The 18,029-nt window shown below is 38.0% G+C and overlaps 1 protein-coding gene and 1 long non-coding RNA gene across 2 annotated transcripts; one reads left to right on the top strand and one right to left on the bottom strand.

The window, feature by feature from the left end:
* Positions 1-1,454: 1,454 nt before the first annotated feature.
* Positions 1,455-17,957, top strand: LOC137971965 (protein SON-like). Its single transcript, XM_068818717.1, has 6 exons — positions 1,455-1,547; positions 3,407-4,345; positions 8,717-9,632; positions 10,793-11,738; positions 13,314-13,445; positions 14,479-17,957. The coding sequence occupies exons 2-6, from the start codon at positions 3,493-3,495 to the stop codon at positions 14,575-14,577; spliced, it is 2,946 nt and encodes a 981-aa protein (XP_068674818.1). The 5' UTR covers positions 1,455-1,547; positions 3,407-3,492; the 3' UTR covers positions 14,578-17,957.
* On the bottom strand, positions 8,253-14,506 carry LOC137971968 (uncharacterized). The gene is made up of 3 exons (XR_011117010.1): positions 14,430-14,506; positions 12,745-12,874; positions 8,253-8,478 (listed from the first exon to the last, which is right to left on the bottom strand). It is a non-coding gene; the product is annotated as an uncharacterized lncRNA (long non-coding RNA).
* Positions 17,958-18,029: the final 72 nt, after the last annotated feature.

Here is an 18,029-nt window from a genome sequence, read left to right as displayed (position 1 = left end):
ATATATATATATATATATATATATATATAACTGCAGACAGTACTGTTTCGGCCTTCTGGGCCTCATCAGTATATATATGCGCTTATAACCCGATGCGAGTAATACACAAAAAATTACAGATGAATAAAAGATCCTTGTAGGGAAAACTAAGTTCAGACCCAGGGAGGATTCCAGATTACTATCTGCTCCTCTCCCTATCGTGACGCTTGGCCCTCCTCTCTATATTCCTGATCCGTCTCTCAATTTCTATTTTATCACAGATGTCAGATGTGAGTCTCCGACCGGCTAGCCGGTCTGTTACGATTTCTCTCCATGTTCCGAGAGCAGCTCCACGCTTGAGGATGTCCTTATATCTAAGAAGGGGGCGCCCGACTCTCCTTGAACCCTCTTCTAATACTCCATAGAGAAGTGCCTTCACGGGCCGCACATCTGGAATATGTGCAACGTGACCCATCCAACGCAATCTGTTCCTAACGAGAATAATCTCAATATCCGTAGACTTTGCACGATCCAGTACCTCACCAATTAATATGGCTTATAAACGATGTAAATGTCCATTGATAGAATTGCATTTGACACGAATTCAAAAATGTGTTGAAAAAAAATATAACTTTCCTACTGATCAACGATCGTACAAGGACGATTCCACGAAGCAGCTAATGCCGCTGATCCTACTTACTGCATCTTCCCAAAATCGAGTATTACTTTATTATAACGTGGTCTAACTACTTGGGCGAACTCGATATATTTGGGGAGGCGAACTAGATAAGTTACGGGGCTAACTCGAGGGGGATAACTCGCAACGGGGCGAAACCACTGGCTTCCTTGGGGTCAATTAATTCCCATCGAATAATATTTTCCAACAGAGACTCGATCCGTAAGGCCAGGGAAGCTATTTAATTTCAAAATGCGGGACAACTGATCCCAACGGTATTAATATCCGCGAAGAAACGTATTAGATTTCAGTTTATGATTTACAGTCACTTCCGTTATTTTTCCGTTACTCTTAGTATTTGAATTCAAATTTGTTGTAACTACCATATTTTATCACATTTTTCCGGTATTACGTCAACATCCAATTACTTTATATATGTACATAGAAGCAATCCAATCTAAACTCTCATTGTACCTGAAGAAGGCTGGTTTGGCCAACCGAAATATAGTACAGTACACCACTAAAATCAAAGCTACGTTGTATCGGCTCTTGCTCAAAAAAACTAGCTTCTCTGCTTAGGAGGCCAGTACTTTAATAACGTATCCCACGTTAACGCCTTCAGGCGTCTTGTTGTTCATTGGGTCTATCAACTTTGATTGACCAATCAAAACTGCTTTTTCCTCGAGTGGCTGACTGACAGGTACTGACATATTATGTATTACACTATAAGGAATCATATATAAGCTAAAGACTGAATGATCAGTAGTCCGCTGATAGTAGGCTCAGCTATTTCTGATGCATGATGGGATAAATTTATTTCAAGATGGCGACGATGGCGACAGCATTTGGACGAAAATTTTCCCTGAATATTTGGTACAAAACATAATTAGAGGTGAGTGATCGGAACTGAAATGCTAATGAATGTTCTCAAGATATTAATTCTATAAAAACCGTCAAATCCAGCTGATTTCAACTACACATCAGACTTGAGTATCAGTTTCTTAACTCGTATTTCGGAAACAAATCTAAAGGTATCTACGCCAAAAAAATCAAATATTTTATGATAATAGTTAATAATTTGAATCATTCGCGATGACCAGGATAATGAAATTGCAATGTATAGAAAAACCAAGGTGACATAACAGTGTGAACTATAAATTATTTTTATTATATTTTAAGTTTTGCATGTTTAAAATACTATTGAAATTGAAATGTGAAGGTACAGCACAAATTCTCTGCTTTCTTGGCTATCTCGGCTTTGGAAGATAGGTTGGAGAATAAGTAAGATCAAGTACTTCATAATTTCAACAACACTGTTGTTATGAAGTAATTTTTTATGGTTATGGCGGGATAATCGCAAAAAAATCTAAGTGCTCCTTTGCAAGAGTCGGCCATACAATGTTCTGATGTTTCCGTTTGGCTGCTCTGCCAGTGAATTATAGGAGACTCTTTTGAGCTACGTGAAGGTCAGGTTTCTCGACAGAAATTTTGGACAGCTGTTACTGTTTTACGCTCAGATCGTTTTCATAATTTCATGATAAATCTGGGGAATTTGATAAAAACCAGGAGAGCAGGAAGCAACACATGAAAATCGGGAGACTCCCGATGAAATCGGGGAAGGTTGGAATCTGCACAGGCTATATGACAAGGAAAATTGCAAAAGCAGCTTACAATAGAAATTCATAATTTGCACATTTATTTGCCCCAATTGACAAATCAAATGTGGTTCAGCTGAGTGAATGCACAACAAATCTTGATCTCTGTGATGACAAATATCGTTGTCGATAAGAGTCCCGCCAATGCTGAACCGTATTGGATTTGTTTTTTGCCACAATATTCAAAGACAAGGAAAATGTTTATTGTAGAGCGTGACCAAGAACATTTTTGTTTCTCGCTGTGAATTTTCTCTTAAACTGAAGATATGTGGGGACAATTGAAGCGTAATTTAGCTGTGATGTTACATTCACATGTACAACACCATTCCCTCAATCGTTCGCAATTTTCAATGGTTTCATTATACACAAGTATTGCAGGTTCATATTAATTTTGGTTTTGTTAAAAACGCTGACAACACAATAGAGCATGATAACTAAATTTCGGTACCCTCACAAAATTGCGACTAGTTTTTTTTTTTTTAGTTTTGAGCCCTGATAAGGCAGATGACAAAATCTGCCTTTTCTGAAATGAACAGATAATAAGTCACCTGAACTCATTGACACCTCAAATGCCCTTGGATGCCCCCAATTGATGAGTAAAATTGTCTGGCGTTAGACAGAGTAAAATCTGTAAAGTCTCGCTCCCAGGGGTCAGTGGGTTAATGGAGGGGACATATGTTTTGACTGCTTAACCCATTGACTCCTCAAATGCCCTAGGACGCTCCCAGTTGACAAGTAAAATTTTCTACCATTTGACAGAGGAAAATCTCATTCCCAGGAGTAAATGGCCTATCTCTCTGGATTCTTGAAGGTTGCAGGTTCGACTACCTGCAAAGGGACACTCATATTTTTTCCAAGTATCACGAGTCACCATTGAAAAAACAACTATTCATTAATTTTCATTTCCCGGGATTAATGTCTGTCATCTTTATAATCATGTTTTTTTGCATGTTTGTCCAACAAAAAATTCAGTAGTTAGGATTTCTTCCATCCACCATAGGTGGTGTGGGTAAAATGGAATAATCCCTCTAAAATGTAATTTATGCACTCCCCATCACCTGTTTTTTTACATATTGTGTTTCTCTTGTATTTACAGTACATACTGTAGGTGTGAAATGACTTGCATCTTGGATAAAAAAGGCAGCAGAGAAAGGTTGGCAGGTTAGAAAATTAACAAACACAATGGAGAAAGATCACAGTAGCCTTATTGCAATCTCTTCCAAAAAGGAGCCAGTTTTATCACTGTATACTGAAGAGGAAATGGAAAGTGTCAGCACAACCAGTTCTTCTGCAAAGGGGAGCAGCACTGGAGCAGGTCAAGTGAATTTCTCTGAAGTCAGCTCAACATCAGAAGAAATTCATGACACAATCAGCTCATCAAATACAAGCATTTTTATGAATTTGTATGAAGAAGACATTGTGGACTCTAGATCTGGAAATGTCATTAGCACCTCTGCTTCTGGCAGTGCAGCTGGGGAAGGCATGAAACCTAAACTAGGGCTGTTGCTCCTTGGAGAATATGCCGATAGTGGGAATGATACTGAAGAGGAGGCAATGAATTTGCGTAAAGCAGAAGAAGAGAAAGCCAACGAATTAGCTAAAGTTTCAAGTGAGAAAAATGAAAATTCTAATATTCAACATGTTAGCAGCGAAGTGATTAATGATAAAAGTGAACCCTCAAATAAGGCGGTTGAAATCAATGTCACTAGCGACTGCAATGAAACTCTTACTGTGGACAGCAAAGTTCCTTCACCTGTTCCAAGGAAAGTAGAAGATGGCAAGGATCCTGATCACCACCATACCCCTCCCCTGGATGAGAAATTTGCAAAATTAGAAAGAAGTGTGAGTAAAGAAGAAGGGCAAATTTCTGCTGAGTCAGATTCCAATGACAGTGAAAGGTCATCTTTGAGTGGAAGGGGTTCAATAAATAAAAAAGATACCAAAAGGGATAAAAACAGAAAAAAGGACAAGAAGAAAAAGAAGAGAAAGAAGCGGAAACAAAAATACTTACAGGATAAGAAAGAGTCAGAATCAGGTACTGTACATGTAGGTAGCTTGCTTGGATGGTAGTTACTGTGATTTTCATAATTTTGCAGAATCTCACCTTCATGTGCTAAGCACTAAACTGCGTTTTGGCTCCCATCAATCAAATTTCCAGGAAGATTTACTCCACCTCCGGAGAGTGAATTGGAGTTTTTGTTAAGTTGACAGCTTGAATGCCATTATGATATTATCTTTTTTTGAGGTTCTGCAGTAAAAAGATTTGTACATATTCTATTGCTTTCCATTGGGGTCGAGTTCATGGGAACCAAAGATGCTGATTGGAAGGTTTATGTTATTCATCAATAATTATTGATTTCTTTTGATTGATGGAAGCCAAAATGCAGTTTGGCTGTTGGTGGTTGAAGATGACATTCTGCAGAATTAGGAAAGTCGCAGCAGCACTTTTTCACGGGTGACGGGAAGCGGGTAACAACGAAAAGATGAATGATGATTTTTTTAAAGTTAAGCCACTGACTGCTGCAAACAAGTTGTTGTTTAATTTTCTTTATTCTCCTACACGTTTCGTGTGACTAACGTACACTTCATCAGGGTATATTATTTTCCATTCCTGGCAAGGAAATTGCTCCATATATCACGTTCATGCGTAAAGATAAGCTTTGTACCAGTCTGTTCCCTGCACTGTGTACTGCCATGTACGACCAAAATATGGGTAGTGGAAAGGAGTGGTAGTTTTCGAATTTTGGAAACTTTTGGGCAAGATATGTTTTTTTCTGTATAATTTGCAGCAATTTGAAGTTTGCCAATTTGACAGAAAGTTATCGAGATTTTATAGCATTGACACCCAAAAAGAAAGAGCAGAAATAATTGGAAATAGGTCACTGAAAATATGTCAAAAACGGATAATTTTTCTACTCTTATTTCATTTAACTGTTACTGCTAAAGATTGAAATATAATTTTTCATAGACCTCACTGATTTCAACTATCTCACTGTAGCTGCCCGATTTCCAATCCCAAATGACTAAGAGAATGCAAAGAATAAACTATCAAAATACCTTTTGTGGGAAACCAAACGTGAAAACAACTGTCACACGGTAAAGTATAAAAATAAGCCATACATGTGTACATGTACATGTAGAGGGGGGCAGAGATGTCAGTTGCTGTGGGCAGTCACATTTTTCTACAGGTCGGACAAATAATGCCTACAGTGTAATTGAATTTTTTTAAAGTCTCTTTTGAATGGAATTTTTGTTAAAAATAAAATTGTGTACAATTTTTAAAACTGACCTCCAGTTACCACCGTTACCAACAAAACTGCGAAACATGCATTCAATGTTTGTCGCATGCCTGCGGGTCGTGAATACAGTGTATGTCGGTCACACACATACAGGAAATTTCCCATGCATAACTTACAATGCCAGACCAATTAATTGTTCAGTAACCATTGACGTGAAAAATGGATTGCAATTTCAACACGAAAATGCTCCATTCAACAGTGCTAAATGTTACATTTGAACCATACATGTATTTAAGTAGGACTAAAACTGAATTTTAGGGACTGGAAGCCAGCTAACAACACCTTTCACTGCACCATTTTGGGTATCTACACTAATGGTGGGAAGTTTTCTGAATGTTTCAGGAAATGAGAAATGTCACGATTATTAATTATTTTTTAAGTTACTTCTTTCACTGTCACCTGCCCCCCTGCCACCCATGGAAAAGTGCTGCCGGGAAAATCGCAGTAACAGAAAGTTACAAATAACATGTTGTTAATCTTTACCATGCTAATGTTATGTTGGGTCCTTTAAAAAGTGCTCCTTTGGCAAAGCTCAGAGAAAAATAATAGATTAACGATAAAACAGAACTTCATATAATTATCTCTTGGTGCAGTAAATATAAAAATACAAACAGTTATATTTCATAGCAAGCACAGAGAAATGAGCTTAACCAACTAAACAATGATGTTTGAAAAATTTGTAGAAACAGGCGAATAATGTTCTATGCTGTATTAAAATGCTTTGTCTTGTTGAAAATGAAATGAAAGTTCTGAAAACAGGAGAGAAAAAATTAGTGAAAATACTCAAACACATCAGTCTTTGCCTTCGTATCTTATTATTAATTTTGAAGGAATTATCTTTGTTCTAAGTCAAGTCCTTCACAAATCAGTGCAGAACTTAAAAAACTACACAAGAAAAACTTGTTGACATTAGTTCATGCAAACTCCACAGCATTGCAATTTGAAAGGTGTCCTTTCAAATGGCTTTTTTTCACCTTTCATGGTGCACCATTGAGTTCTGCAGGAGTGGTTTGAAAATTGCTGATCATTTGATAAACAGTCCTTGCTTGCATGTAGCAAAAGTTCAACCGATGTCAAAGCAAATGTGAACCCATGCCTTTTGGTTTTCTTTATCCTGATCGTGGGGATGTAGCGACTGTTCAGTTCAAGATTTTTTACAGAGACAACTTCAATGTGTGGCAGATGTACTGTATTAAATGCCATGATAGACATGCCTCGAGTTTGCAAGCTTTGAACACTTTGGCAAGAAAATTGTGGAGGCTGCGGATTACAGATTTTAATGTCTTACAATCTGGATCTTTCGGATTTTCAAGTGAACACAAAATCATGACGTACATATAGATTCCATTGAAGGAAAATTCGGTTTTGAGATTTTGTGTTAAATTGGACATCCAAATATCCGGATTTTAAGATCTGAATCATAGATGTAAAATGATTCCTGGCTTGATGTAGTTTACAGTATTTTGTTGTAGTGCACTTTATAAGTGCACTACACACTATGTCATCGGGGCTTTTTGTCTGAGTGTGCGAGTGAGTGAGTGAGTGAGTGTAAGATTTGTAGCCTGCAGCGTGTGCATGATTTACGAAACTAATGTACGATTTTCTTGAATTGCAACAATTGATGTTTGTTTGCGACCTTCTTGTCGCCTTTTTTCTTTCTTAATTTTCTTAATGAAAAGAGTATGAAATTTATTTGAGTACATGTATGTTATTGTCAAATTAAATTCTTACCGGTAAATGTCTTAAATCAAAATCATGCTTTTCTCGTCTATGGAGATTGTCACACAAGCCCACATTCCACAGACATTCTGCAGGTCATATAAATGAGAAAAAAATTCACCAGTCCACCATAATATTTTTACTCTCGAAGATCAGGTCAACTTCTCTGCCTGCGTTTAAAAAAAATCAACAGTAATTTCCTTGCAACGGAAAGAAAAACAGTAGAAAACTATTTTTATCTTTATCATTGCAATCGATCAGCAAAAAATGTAGATCTCATCAGCTTGTTTGTGTTGAAATTCCCCCAGCACTGCTAGGGAAGTTTACCCAGTGATAGAAAAGATGAGCTCTTCTGAATTAAGGAAACCGATAAAAAATTGCAACTTAGTTTTCACATAATTATGTTGGAATCTTTTAGTCATACTTCGTTCACATTTTTGAGCGTTAAAATAGATTTTTTTGTCCTATATTTCTGGCAGCAAGCCATATATGTTGGGGTATCCCATATAGTTACTAACCCTGCCAGTACAAAATCATGGTTAAATTTGCTGTGAAAAAGAAGTTGAACTTCATGTCAGCCTCGATTCCCACTTATTTCTTCAATCTTGCTGGGTTTAGTATTTTACATTTTACATCCTGGAAAACAAAATGCAGCTCAGTTGACAGTTATGGAATAAAGCACTGTGTCAAGTTACTGCACCACCACACATATGCAATGCGTACCTATTTCTACTGTAATCATTTGGTGACGCGCAGTCTGGAATCACTGGTTAAATAGTTTTATCTTGTGCCTTGTCTTTATAAACAGCTTTGTCAACCCAATAATAGAACTTCAAGACCTAAACAGAAAATATTATACAACATTCTTGACTTGTTGGTTAGGCAAGGGTTCAAATTTTATTCAGCACCGGTTAATCTTTTTCCGCCCGCAAGTAAGGATTTTTGGATCGCATGATCAGAAATTTTCAAACCACAGAACAAACTCGACTGTGCGTGAAGCGGATGAAAAAAAAGCTATTTGAAAGGGCACCTGAGATCAATAGTGGGTACTTCAAGTTTTGACTACACGTTCTTAATCTAGTCATTCCAATGAATCTCTTGTCATCATCCTTCTCCTCCTCTCAAGTTTCAAGCACAAGTGCATCGGTAACTGGGGAGATTGGAAAATAATCAAGTAATATTTTTTGTTTGGGGAGGGGGGGGGGAGGGGATAGAAAGTTGGGAACCCAAACCAGGACACAATTGGAAGGTGATTGTTCTCACTACCATCCCAACCCTGCTCACTGAACCTCATAAAATAATTATCATACACCAATAACTTGTATGACAATTTTTCATGGACTTCATTTTCATGATTGTAAAATTTCTTTAATCTGCTTTTTTTACAGAGGAAGAAGAAAAGAAAGAGAGGAAAAAAATCAGAAGTAGAAGCAGAGAAAAGTCTGAGAAAAAGCGATCTTTCAAGCAATCTAGAAGTAAAAGCAAGGATAGGGATTCAAGACGCGGTCGTCACTCTAGGAGTAGTTCACAAGATAAGATAAAACGTCGAAGACGCTCCAAAGAGCGATCCAAGCGCTCAAGAAGTCGATCAGTTGATAAAAGACGTTCTGCAACCAGAAGGTCTAGCAACTATAAATCCAGGAGTATATCTCCCAAGAGAAACACTTCGCCATCAAAAAGGAGAAAAGATATAAAAGGTAGGCATTCACCAAGTTCAAGAAAAAGGAGAGAATCTCCGTTAAGGAGAAAAAAGCTGTCAAGAAGCCGATCTCCTCGCATATGTAGGTCTTCAGAACGTAGGAGGTCTAGGTCACCAAGGAAACAAACAAGGTCACCCACTCGAAAACGAAGAATTACTCCAGACAGATCACCAAGTAAAACTGTCTTTAAAATTGAGGGATCTCCCAAGAGACGACGTAGAAAGGAAACTCCTTCACCACGTAGGAAATCGTCCCATCGCACGTCTTCGGCCTCTGATAGTTTGGACTCAGGACACTTCACAAACATTCCATTGTCTAAGGTTAATAAGCCACAAGAACCTTTGCCAAACAACCAAGAACCAACTTCTGAGAAAGCAGCCGTCAAAAAGCAGGAGCCTTTGGTTAGCACTTTGCCCAAACCAAATGATTTTGTAAAGCAGTTATCTCCAGCAGGCAGTCCTGCAAAATCCTGGGACGATGAGTTTGATTTAGTCTTTACAGAACGTATGTCACCCAGACAAGGAAAGGAGAAAAGTATGGAGGATGTTCTATTTGGATCTGAGGCAAAGACTCCTGAATTAAAAAGACCAACTCAAAGAGAAAGGTAAAGTGTTGTCAAAGTACATGTACAACTACAAGAAATATGAATGGTGTCTTGCTTTACACTGACTGACCCCTGAAAATAGGACGTTGTTGAAAGATCTTTGATGTCAACAATCATGAGTGAATGTGTGTTATGGTTACAGTTCTTTTTTCGTTTACAGTTAGTATATGATTTTTCTCCACTTTAATTAATATTGCTAAATTAATTGAGCAAACTGGGCTTGCATTCTTTGTAAAAAAGGACATGCAGATACAGTGTAGAAGGGCAAAGTGTTTTCCATTTTTGACAATTAAGTTGTTTGTGAACGTGTAAATGACAATCCCACTATCTTGAAATTGGTTATCTTCAATGGAAAGACCTGTCAGTCTTGAACAGTTTGCAGTCTGTAAAGTTAAGGGGCTATTTCACACAAAATGATGTAATTTCATGACACCCAAAATTGTCCGTAGTAGAATGAAACTTTGCAATACCCACTTAAACTGTTGAACAACATAAAAGAAAATGACAATGAATTGTATCAGTCATCCATTTGAGAGTATGATAAAACGAAAATAATTCACTTACTGGAAAATTATAGACGAACGATTGACGTTTCGGCCATATCGCAAGGCCTTCATCAGGAATCTGCCGAGTCAGCTTGGGTCACGCAAATGTCACGTGATAGCTGACTCAGCACATCCCGTAATGTGACCCACATAACGTAATGTGGTCACCTGCGTGACCCAAGCTGACTCTGCAGATTCCTGATGAAGGCTGTATGATATGGCCGAAACGTCGATCGTTCATCTATAATTTTCCATTAAGTGAATTATTTTCGCTTTATCAACATAAAAGAAATACAGCAAAAGGAAAGAAAAGCATGGATGGACACAAAGATTGAAACTGATTGCATTTGGGTAATGTTGAAAAAGATTTCCCCTAAACACCCTAAAATAATGTGGCATAGCCCCTTTAACCTGGCTGTTTCAAATGATATTCCCATTTTCCTTATGAGATCAGATAATTATGTGCAGAAGGGTAAGCACAGCTGTCCTTTCTTTCATTCTATAACTTTGCACCTTCTTTGTCACACAGAAGTTTTCCGATGGTTTGGTAGACTTGAAAACACGTCTTGTTCTTTGAAGGTTCATAATTATTTTTGTCTCGTGATTACATTCTAGTGAGAAAAATAAACCCAAGGAATCAGAGGATACTGAGAAGAAACAAGAAACTCAACCTGCCAAAATGGCAGGGATTGTATCCCTAGCTGATAAGGAAACCAATGTGCCACAAAAAGTAGACAATGAAAATGGATCATCCAACTCGAAATCCGAGCCTGTACTCATTCCCGATGAACAGTGCATGTCTATGTCAAAGGATGTGAAAGCTGACGTGTCGACCTCTAAAGATGCAAAATATGGTGATGAGGATTTCACCAAACATACAGAAAAGGCAGAAAATAAAGCTGAACCAGCACAGACGTCAAACCCTGATGATAAATCAGCTTTTGTGCAAAGCAAGCCAGAAAGTATTCCTTTCTTGGATGAAACACCATATATCCCTCCAACTTTACAAGGAGGTGGAGCTGAAAATACTTCAACAAAATCCCAGTTAGGCATTTCAGGTTCTCCCTCTATTGACAAGGGACTTGTACTCACTTCTGCAATTCATAACAATCCCAACATGGGCTCTGGTGGAGATGGTCATCTACCTTACCCTGGCTCGTGCCGTGTAATTAATGTGGACAAAACTGAAATGGATAAAACAAGAACTGATGGTTTTGGTCAGCCGGTGGCAAAGAAAGACAATGGGAGGAACAGCTTTAGTGCAAGTCCTCTGGACATGGAGATGTCTTCACCAGGGGGTGATGTCATTGACCAAATGAATGAGGAGTTTTGGAAGCAGCAACAACATAGTGCCAGTGAAACAGAATTTGCAGAAATTCAATCAAGACAAGCTGTAGTAGATTCAGTGGTTCATGAACAATCATTGATTGATGAACCCTATGAGCCTGAAAGTGGCTTACTAGTTGAGGATGAATTTGAAGAAGATTTAAAATTTATTACAGATCCCAAAGAAAGAAAGAAGAGACAGAAACAGCAGGAAAAAGACAAAACGAAAGTACAGGTACAGTAACGCCTTTAAGCAAGCTAGATGCTGCTGGCAGCGATCTTTAGCTTTAGTGTTTGTACCCTCAACCAGAGACACTTGGTTCTTTTTGACATAGAAAATGCAGTTGTGATGAGTAAGATACCAAGTGCATGTACTACCGAACGGTATAAAATTATAATATAATTACGTATACATGTAGATTTACAGTTGTAGCCAAGCCTAAAAGCAGAGCTCCTGGGTCATTTATTTTGGCAATTAGTTAACCTAACTTGAACCTGTGACCAAATAGAAAAACCCAGTACCTGGTCAGCAGTCAACTTCAGAAGAATAGGTAACTTTGATGAGCTCTAAACTTGAGTCTGCAATGTGGTCATGTGATACTGGTCAGCAGATACCTTGTTTTGACAGGTGTCAATTGACCATAACATTGATATCCAATATCAAAGATGTACACTGTAAACTAGCTGGAGTCAATCTACAGTCAAGTAATACTGGTCGCAAATTGGTATACATGGAGGGGTGGACTGTCATACAGTCGCACAGAGACCAAAACCAAATGTTCTCACACAGAAGGGTTACGTGTACCATACACTGTACATGTATTTTCTTACCAGTGGTGCTCTGTGAGGCACAGAGCTCTGCTATGATAGTATTTTTTCTTGTGAGACTGTAGTTTATAAGATTGTCTAAAGTTAATCCCAATGCAGTGATGTATTTTTCAATGTTGACTTGGGTATACTTGGAAAACATTCCAAGTGCTCCTGCATTTGTACATGTACAGATTGTATTCTGTATGAAAGAGGAGTTGGACCGTCCTGTTACCTTCTGATTATTATCTCCAACACTCAGTCGCTTAGCCAAAGGAGAATAATGGGACTTTGATATTGTCCTGCTTAACTTCAAGGATTGTTCAAAGTATGTGTAATTCAAATGTAGCATTCTCTCCGAGTATATGGTAGAAAACTGCAATCACCCACAATAAGTGGTAGAGCATTCATACTGTAGGTTAAGACCCTCTTACCTCAGTTCTCACTTCATGGAAAGAACTACATGTACTGACAGCATATAGTCTTGGGAGGCAATGAAGCTCACTCTACCTCCACCAAGAACCACTACATACACTGCACATGTCCTTGGCTGTATGGCTTAACCTGTTGAGACACATGTACTTTGCTTACAAAAAATGGAACTCGCTCTGTGATAAAGACAGGACTACCACCACTGTAAACAGTTTTTATTATTGCTGTTCTTGGTAATCAATACGTTATAATAGTTTTAGTTGATGTAAATAGTCTTAGCATAATATTATATTTCTAAATAATTATAATGATATAATACACTTAAAAGTGTATGTTTTTGGATTGACTGTGATTTTAACTTAACTTACCTATGCTGTCTTTTAAATGTATTTGTAAATAGTTAGGTTTTTGTTAGGTGGTTGTTATTTACTTATTTTTTTTTTTCATTCTGAGATACTAGCGGTCTTTCTACTGTCTCTATAAGCTGTATATGGAAATAATGACGATTTTTTATGTTGACTCGGTGATACTCCTCTAATTATATTTTGTTATATTTTGGATCATTTTGTAGGAGCTTATAGACAGACTTCATCGTCAAGCACGTGTTGAAGAGGAAGTAAAACATGCACTGAAAGCCTATTATAAACACAGGGATATCAGCAAGGAGGAGTACAAGAGCATTCTCAGAAGGGCAGTTCCACAGGTTTGTAACGTACCATAATTATATTAACAGATGTTAATTTACTCACTGTTGTAAGACTTACTGTAAACACTTAATCAGGGTAACCATATTGTATTAAATTTTGTTGTTTTACAAGTGTTGGCTTGGTTAAATGGAAGGAAAGTTTGTTTGGCACTGATCAAGCTTTTTGTAAACGCAAGGTGTTATTGGGAAATGGCAGGTACTACAAACTTCATAAGGCTAATGCTCTAAAGGCATTCTTGGTTTGCAAAGGTTTGACAAATAACATTGAACAACATTTGTGGCCACAGTCCCACGTATGGACATACACAGCAACACTGTAAAGGAGACAATGCTAAGAATTCAACTTATAGAGCTCATGTCCAGCAATTAATAACAATAATAATAATACAATAATAATAATAATAATAATAATAATAATAATAATAATAATAAGCATCTGCCTGTGTGCTGTGATGTTAAGGCCATGCTCTGTTAGGATCATTTCTTTCAACATCAACTACATGTAGTTTAAACTGAGACCGTTAAAGGTTCCCAATGGAAGACTTTCCTAACCATTCATTAGCTGACTTCTGCCTGGTGACAAAGTTTTGGAGAGAGTACAGGAGGTAGAGCTGGTTTTTTTTTTTTTTGTTCTTGACTTAATAGTTAAGGCCCATGGCCGGGTTGTTCAAAAGCCGATTAACGCTAATTCGAGATTAAAAATTAACCAAGGAGTTTATTTCTCCTCTCCCAAATGCTGTTCAACGCTGATACTCGGCAAAACTTCACATTAGAAGAAGTCAATCTTGAAAAACAAGAAGAAGCAACAGAAACGTTCACCCAGAAGTTGAAAACATGAAGCGAAAGCTTACACTAATCCTGGATTAAGTTAATCGGCTTTCGAACAACCAGGCCCAGATCTGTAATATTTTGATCGTGGTTGACCAAATAAACTGAAAAAAATAAACTGAAACAATAAAACATTAAACCCAACAAACCTACCGTAAAATGGGTGACCCCAAACCAAGTTTGACTGTTTGTCTTTAATTAGGTAACAAACTCGAGCAGTGCCATTGACCCTGAAAGAATCAGATCTTTGGTGAAGAAGTATGTGGCAAAGATCAAAGGACAGAGAGTGGAATCATTCTAATAATAGTTTGTGTGTAACTTCCTGTGGACAAACACTAACCTCTTGCTAACCAAGCACAAGGGCAGTATTGGGGGAATATTGGTTGGAGGTCATGGCAATACGGACCAACTGCAGCAAAGTCTGTACAAAAACGACCAAGGGCCAACACTCCCCAGTACCGTCCCAAGCAAGTAAGGTTAGTAAGTTCTTTATTATATGGCATCATTTCTTTGAGCGACAGGACACTTCTCCGCTTGGTGAATCTTTGTAATCTTCGTTTTCCATCAGTGAACTTTGAACGGAAACGTTTTACATGTAAAACTAAGTTCCACTTGCTATGATAATTATCGTACTGCTGTGATGAAAATATTAAATTCCGCTTTTTTAAAACTTTCCATTTCCATGGTCTGTAGTGTAAAATCCCCACCAAAACCAGCCAGTCAGAGTGCTCCTCATAGCCTAAGAATTGCATGCCATATAATAAAGTCTTGTACAGTATGTACCCTGATCTGCATATTTTGTTAAACTATTCAAGTACTGTACTGTGAAAGTCACACTGGTTGGTGTACAAACTGTACCTGTTTATACTCTGCAGATCTAATTCATTGCGACTTCATTTTGTTTAATATGTGAAATCTGAGTCCATAATCCTTGCACTCCTCTGTGAGGGGTTTTGCAGAAGTTCATGTCACATCAATTGTTGTTGTCTCAAACCTCTCCCATGTAGAATGGGAATTATTGGATATTGGATATTGGTAAAATAATGAAAAATAATCCTGACCAAAATCTACCAGATACTTATTAGTTCCTTCCTGATCTGCTCTCTTTTGGTTTGAGAATTGGAAGTGAATATGTATCGTGAACATGAATAGCAGGTTATTGAATAGTCATTTTAATTCCATCACATTAAATGCAAGGATGTCTCTAAGTTACTTGGTTAAAAGAGTCAATTTAATTGAAACACAATAGGTCTTAGCAAGCCAGCTATTGTAGGTTTTTTTCTAACCCTTCACCCCTAAGGGGTTTCCTGTCTGGAATTAGACAGTAAAATCCACTGGTGTCACTCTTGGAGGCAAAGGGTCTAAGAGGACATAATTTTACAGTTTTTGAGTTGATCCTTTTGCCCATAAGGGGCTCCCATTGACAAGTAAAACCATCCATTGTTAGACAGAAAATTCTGCAAGTGTCATTCTTCCCTGTCAAGTTTATAACTCAAGTTATCAGTGCTTTTTGCAAGTTCTCATTTCGTATTTCTTTTATTTATTAGCAGGTATCTATTATTCACCTCTGAGCAGCTAAAGTGAAAAAGAGGCCTCCTTTAACAACCTTTACCTCCACTTAAAAAGCTATGTCCCCCTTTAGGTGGGGGTACTTGTTAAATTCTTTTCTGCATATCTTGGGTTGGGAATCCACAGAAGCACACCTTCATCCACTTTGCTGATGGTTGGGGTCATCTCAAACTTGTCCTGGATGGAAATCCTGATGTCACACCTTTCTGTCTTCTGGATGGTTGAACATATCATATCAATTCTCTTGCGCTCGGTTTTGACAAGCTGTTTTCCCAGCAGCTTGACAAGTTGCGGTGAGGCATAGGAGCTTCCAGTCCAATAATGCTTGGCATGTAATGCCATCCACTTTGAGCACTACGACTGGATAAGTCACTGCTTCAACAGCGGCCAGCAACATCTGTTGGGGTTCTTTATCACAGATTGATGTGTGATGCTTTCCCCCACATTTCTGACAACTTCTGGTAATACAACACTCAGCCATCCAGTGCATGATACCCGTGCAGTTGAAGCACAGCCTTTTTTCACTGAGTTTTCTCTTTGTCTCTCTGCCGAGGTCGCGATCTTGTCACAGTCAACCGATTTGTGTCCACTAGATCCACAATAAACACATGGTTTAGGCTTCCAGTCTTTTTGTGGATCATCTTCTTTACTTGATTCTTAGTGAAAGCCCTCAATTTGCTCGTCAAACTGCAGTCCCTTTTTTCTTGAGTCCCAGGTATGTCATCTCTCATAAATTTCAACACTCATAGCTTCACTTTGATTTTTTGTGCTTGCTCAACCTCAGCCATTGCTGATTTTGCAATTCCTTGCGGTCTATCGGCCAATGTGTTTCCACAAGTTAAGAATTCTCTCTCTCTCTCTCTCTCTTGGTGTAAGATCCCTTCATTGATGTCATGTCAGGGTCACTACTTTTGTAGGGAATTGGTCCACAACCGACAAAGTACTCACGGTTTTGAGTTTTAAGCTATTTTAATTCCGCTTCTCACTCACTTTGAAAGGTTATAAGAACTCAGAAAACGATGCTCAAATCTTATCCTCTTACCCATTGACCCCTGGGAGTGACACTTAATATATTTTATTCTGTCCAATGCCAGAATATTTGGGTGGGTGGGTGGAGGTCAGGAGCCAATTTGTAAAACAACCTCTACCTCCACTCAAAAATCATGTCCCCTCTCATGGTAACAATTATTGCTCCAGTAAGTAGGTTGTTGGTACATTTCATATTCAGCTGATGTGATATCTTCTGTGGTATCAGTGTTGGTTATTAGGATTTTAGTATTTGCCATGCTACATCTATAGGGCCATGGTGGTTTAAATGAATCCCATCTGCATTGATCAGTGGAAAAGATCAGTCACCATCAGATGGCTGTATTGGAAAACAAAGCTATAAAAACGGCAGGTTTTAGTGTCAATCTAGAAAGGAAAAAATGCTCTGTGAAAACATGTCATTCGTTTATTAACCCCTTAAGCCTTAGAATCAAAATGCACTTTATCTGAAGTGTTTTCTATTCTTGGTTTGCATCCATGTGATGAAACGGCCATGTTGGTGTACAAAACAATAGAAAATGGTCCCACAAGTTTTGCATGATAATAGGGTCAATTTTACTGCATTTTTCTGTGCACTAACATGGCCGCTGTGACATGAAATTCAAACCATCAATACATTAATTTTGTTTCGAAGATGCTGAGAAATCAAGACATTTTATTTCAAGGGATCATTATTTTATACTTGAGTAATATTGTTATGAGAAATCAGCTGGTGGTTTCTAGGGGTTTAAATAAGGGTTCAATCAATGCCATTTTCAGTGAACTTGCCTTTTTAAAAGAATGTTATATTGTTGCCAATCATGTTAACCCTTTCCCTGCTGAAATTGCCAGTGAGAGATATTACTCATCAGTGCGGACAGGGTTAATTAGGCCTCTTGTGATGCTTTCAAGAGGCAAAACGGTATCTCCAGAAGTGCATATAATTAGATGCATGATGATTTTGATAAGCGTCAAGAAGTGTCCCCTTGTTCTTCTTCCTACTTGTGTCTGGGAATCCAACCAATAATAATCAAGGTCACAAAATGTCACATAAACTCCAGTCATCAATGAAAGACAAACAGCTGTATTTACCCTCATCAAAATAATGATGCCGTTACAGTTACCTTATTGTTAGAAACAGATAGCAAATGCATGCAT

The sequence above is a fragment of the Montipora foliosa genome, chromosome 9, assembly GCF_036669935.1.
Source record: "Montipora foliosa isolate CH-2021 chromosome 9, ASM3666993v2, whole genome shotgun sequence".
NCBI lineage: Eukaryota > Metazoa > Cnidaria > Anthozoa > Scleractinia > Acroporidae > Montipora > Montipora foliosa.
Note: the sequence above shows the minus strand (reverse complement) of the source record. Positions and strands in the feature narration are given on the sequence as shown.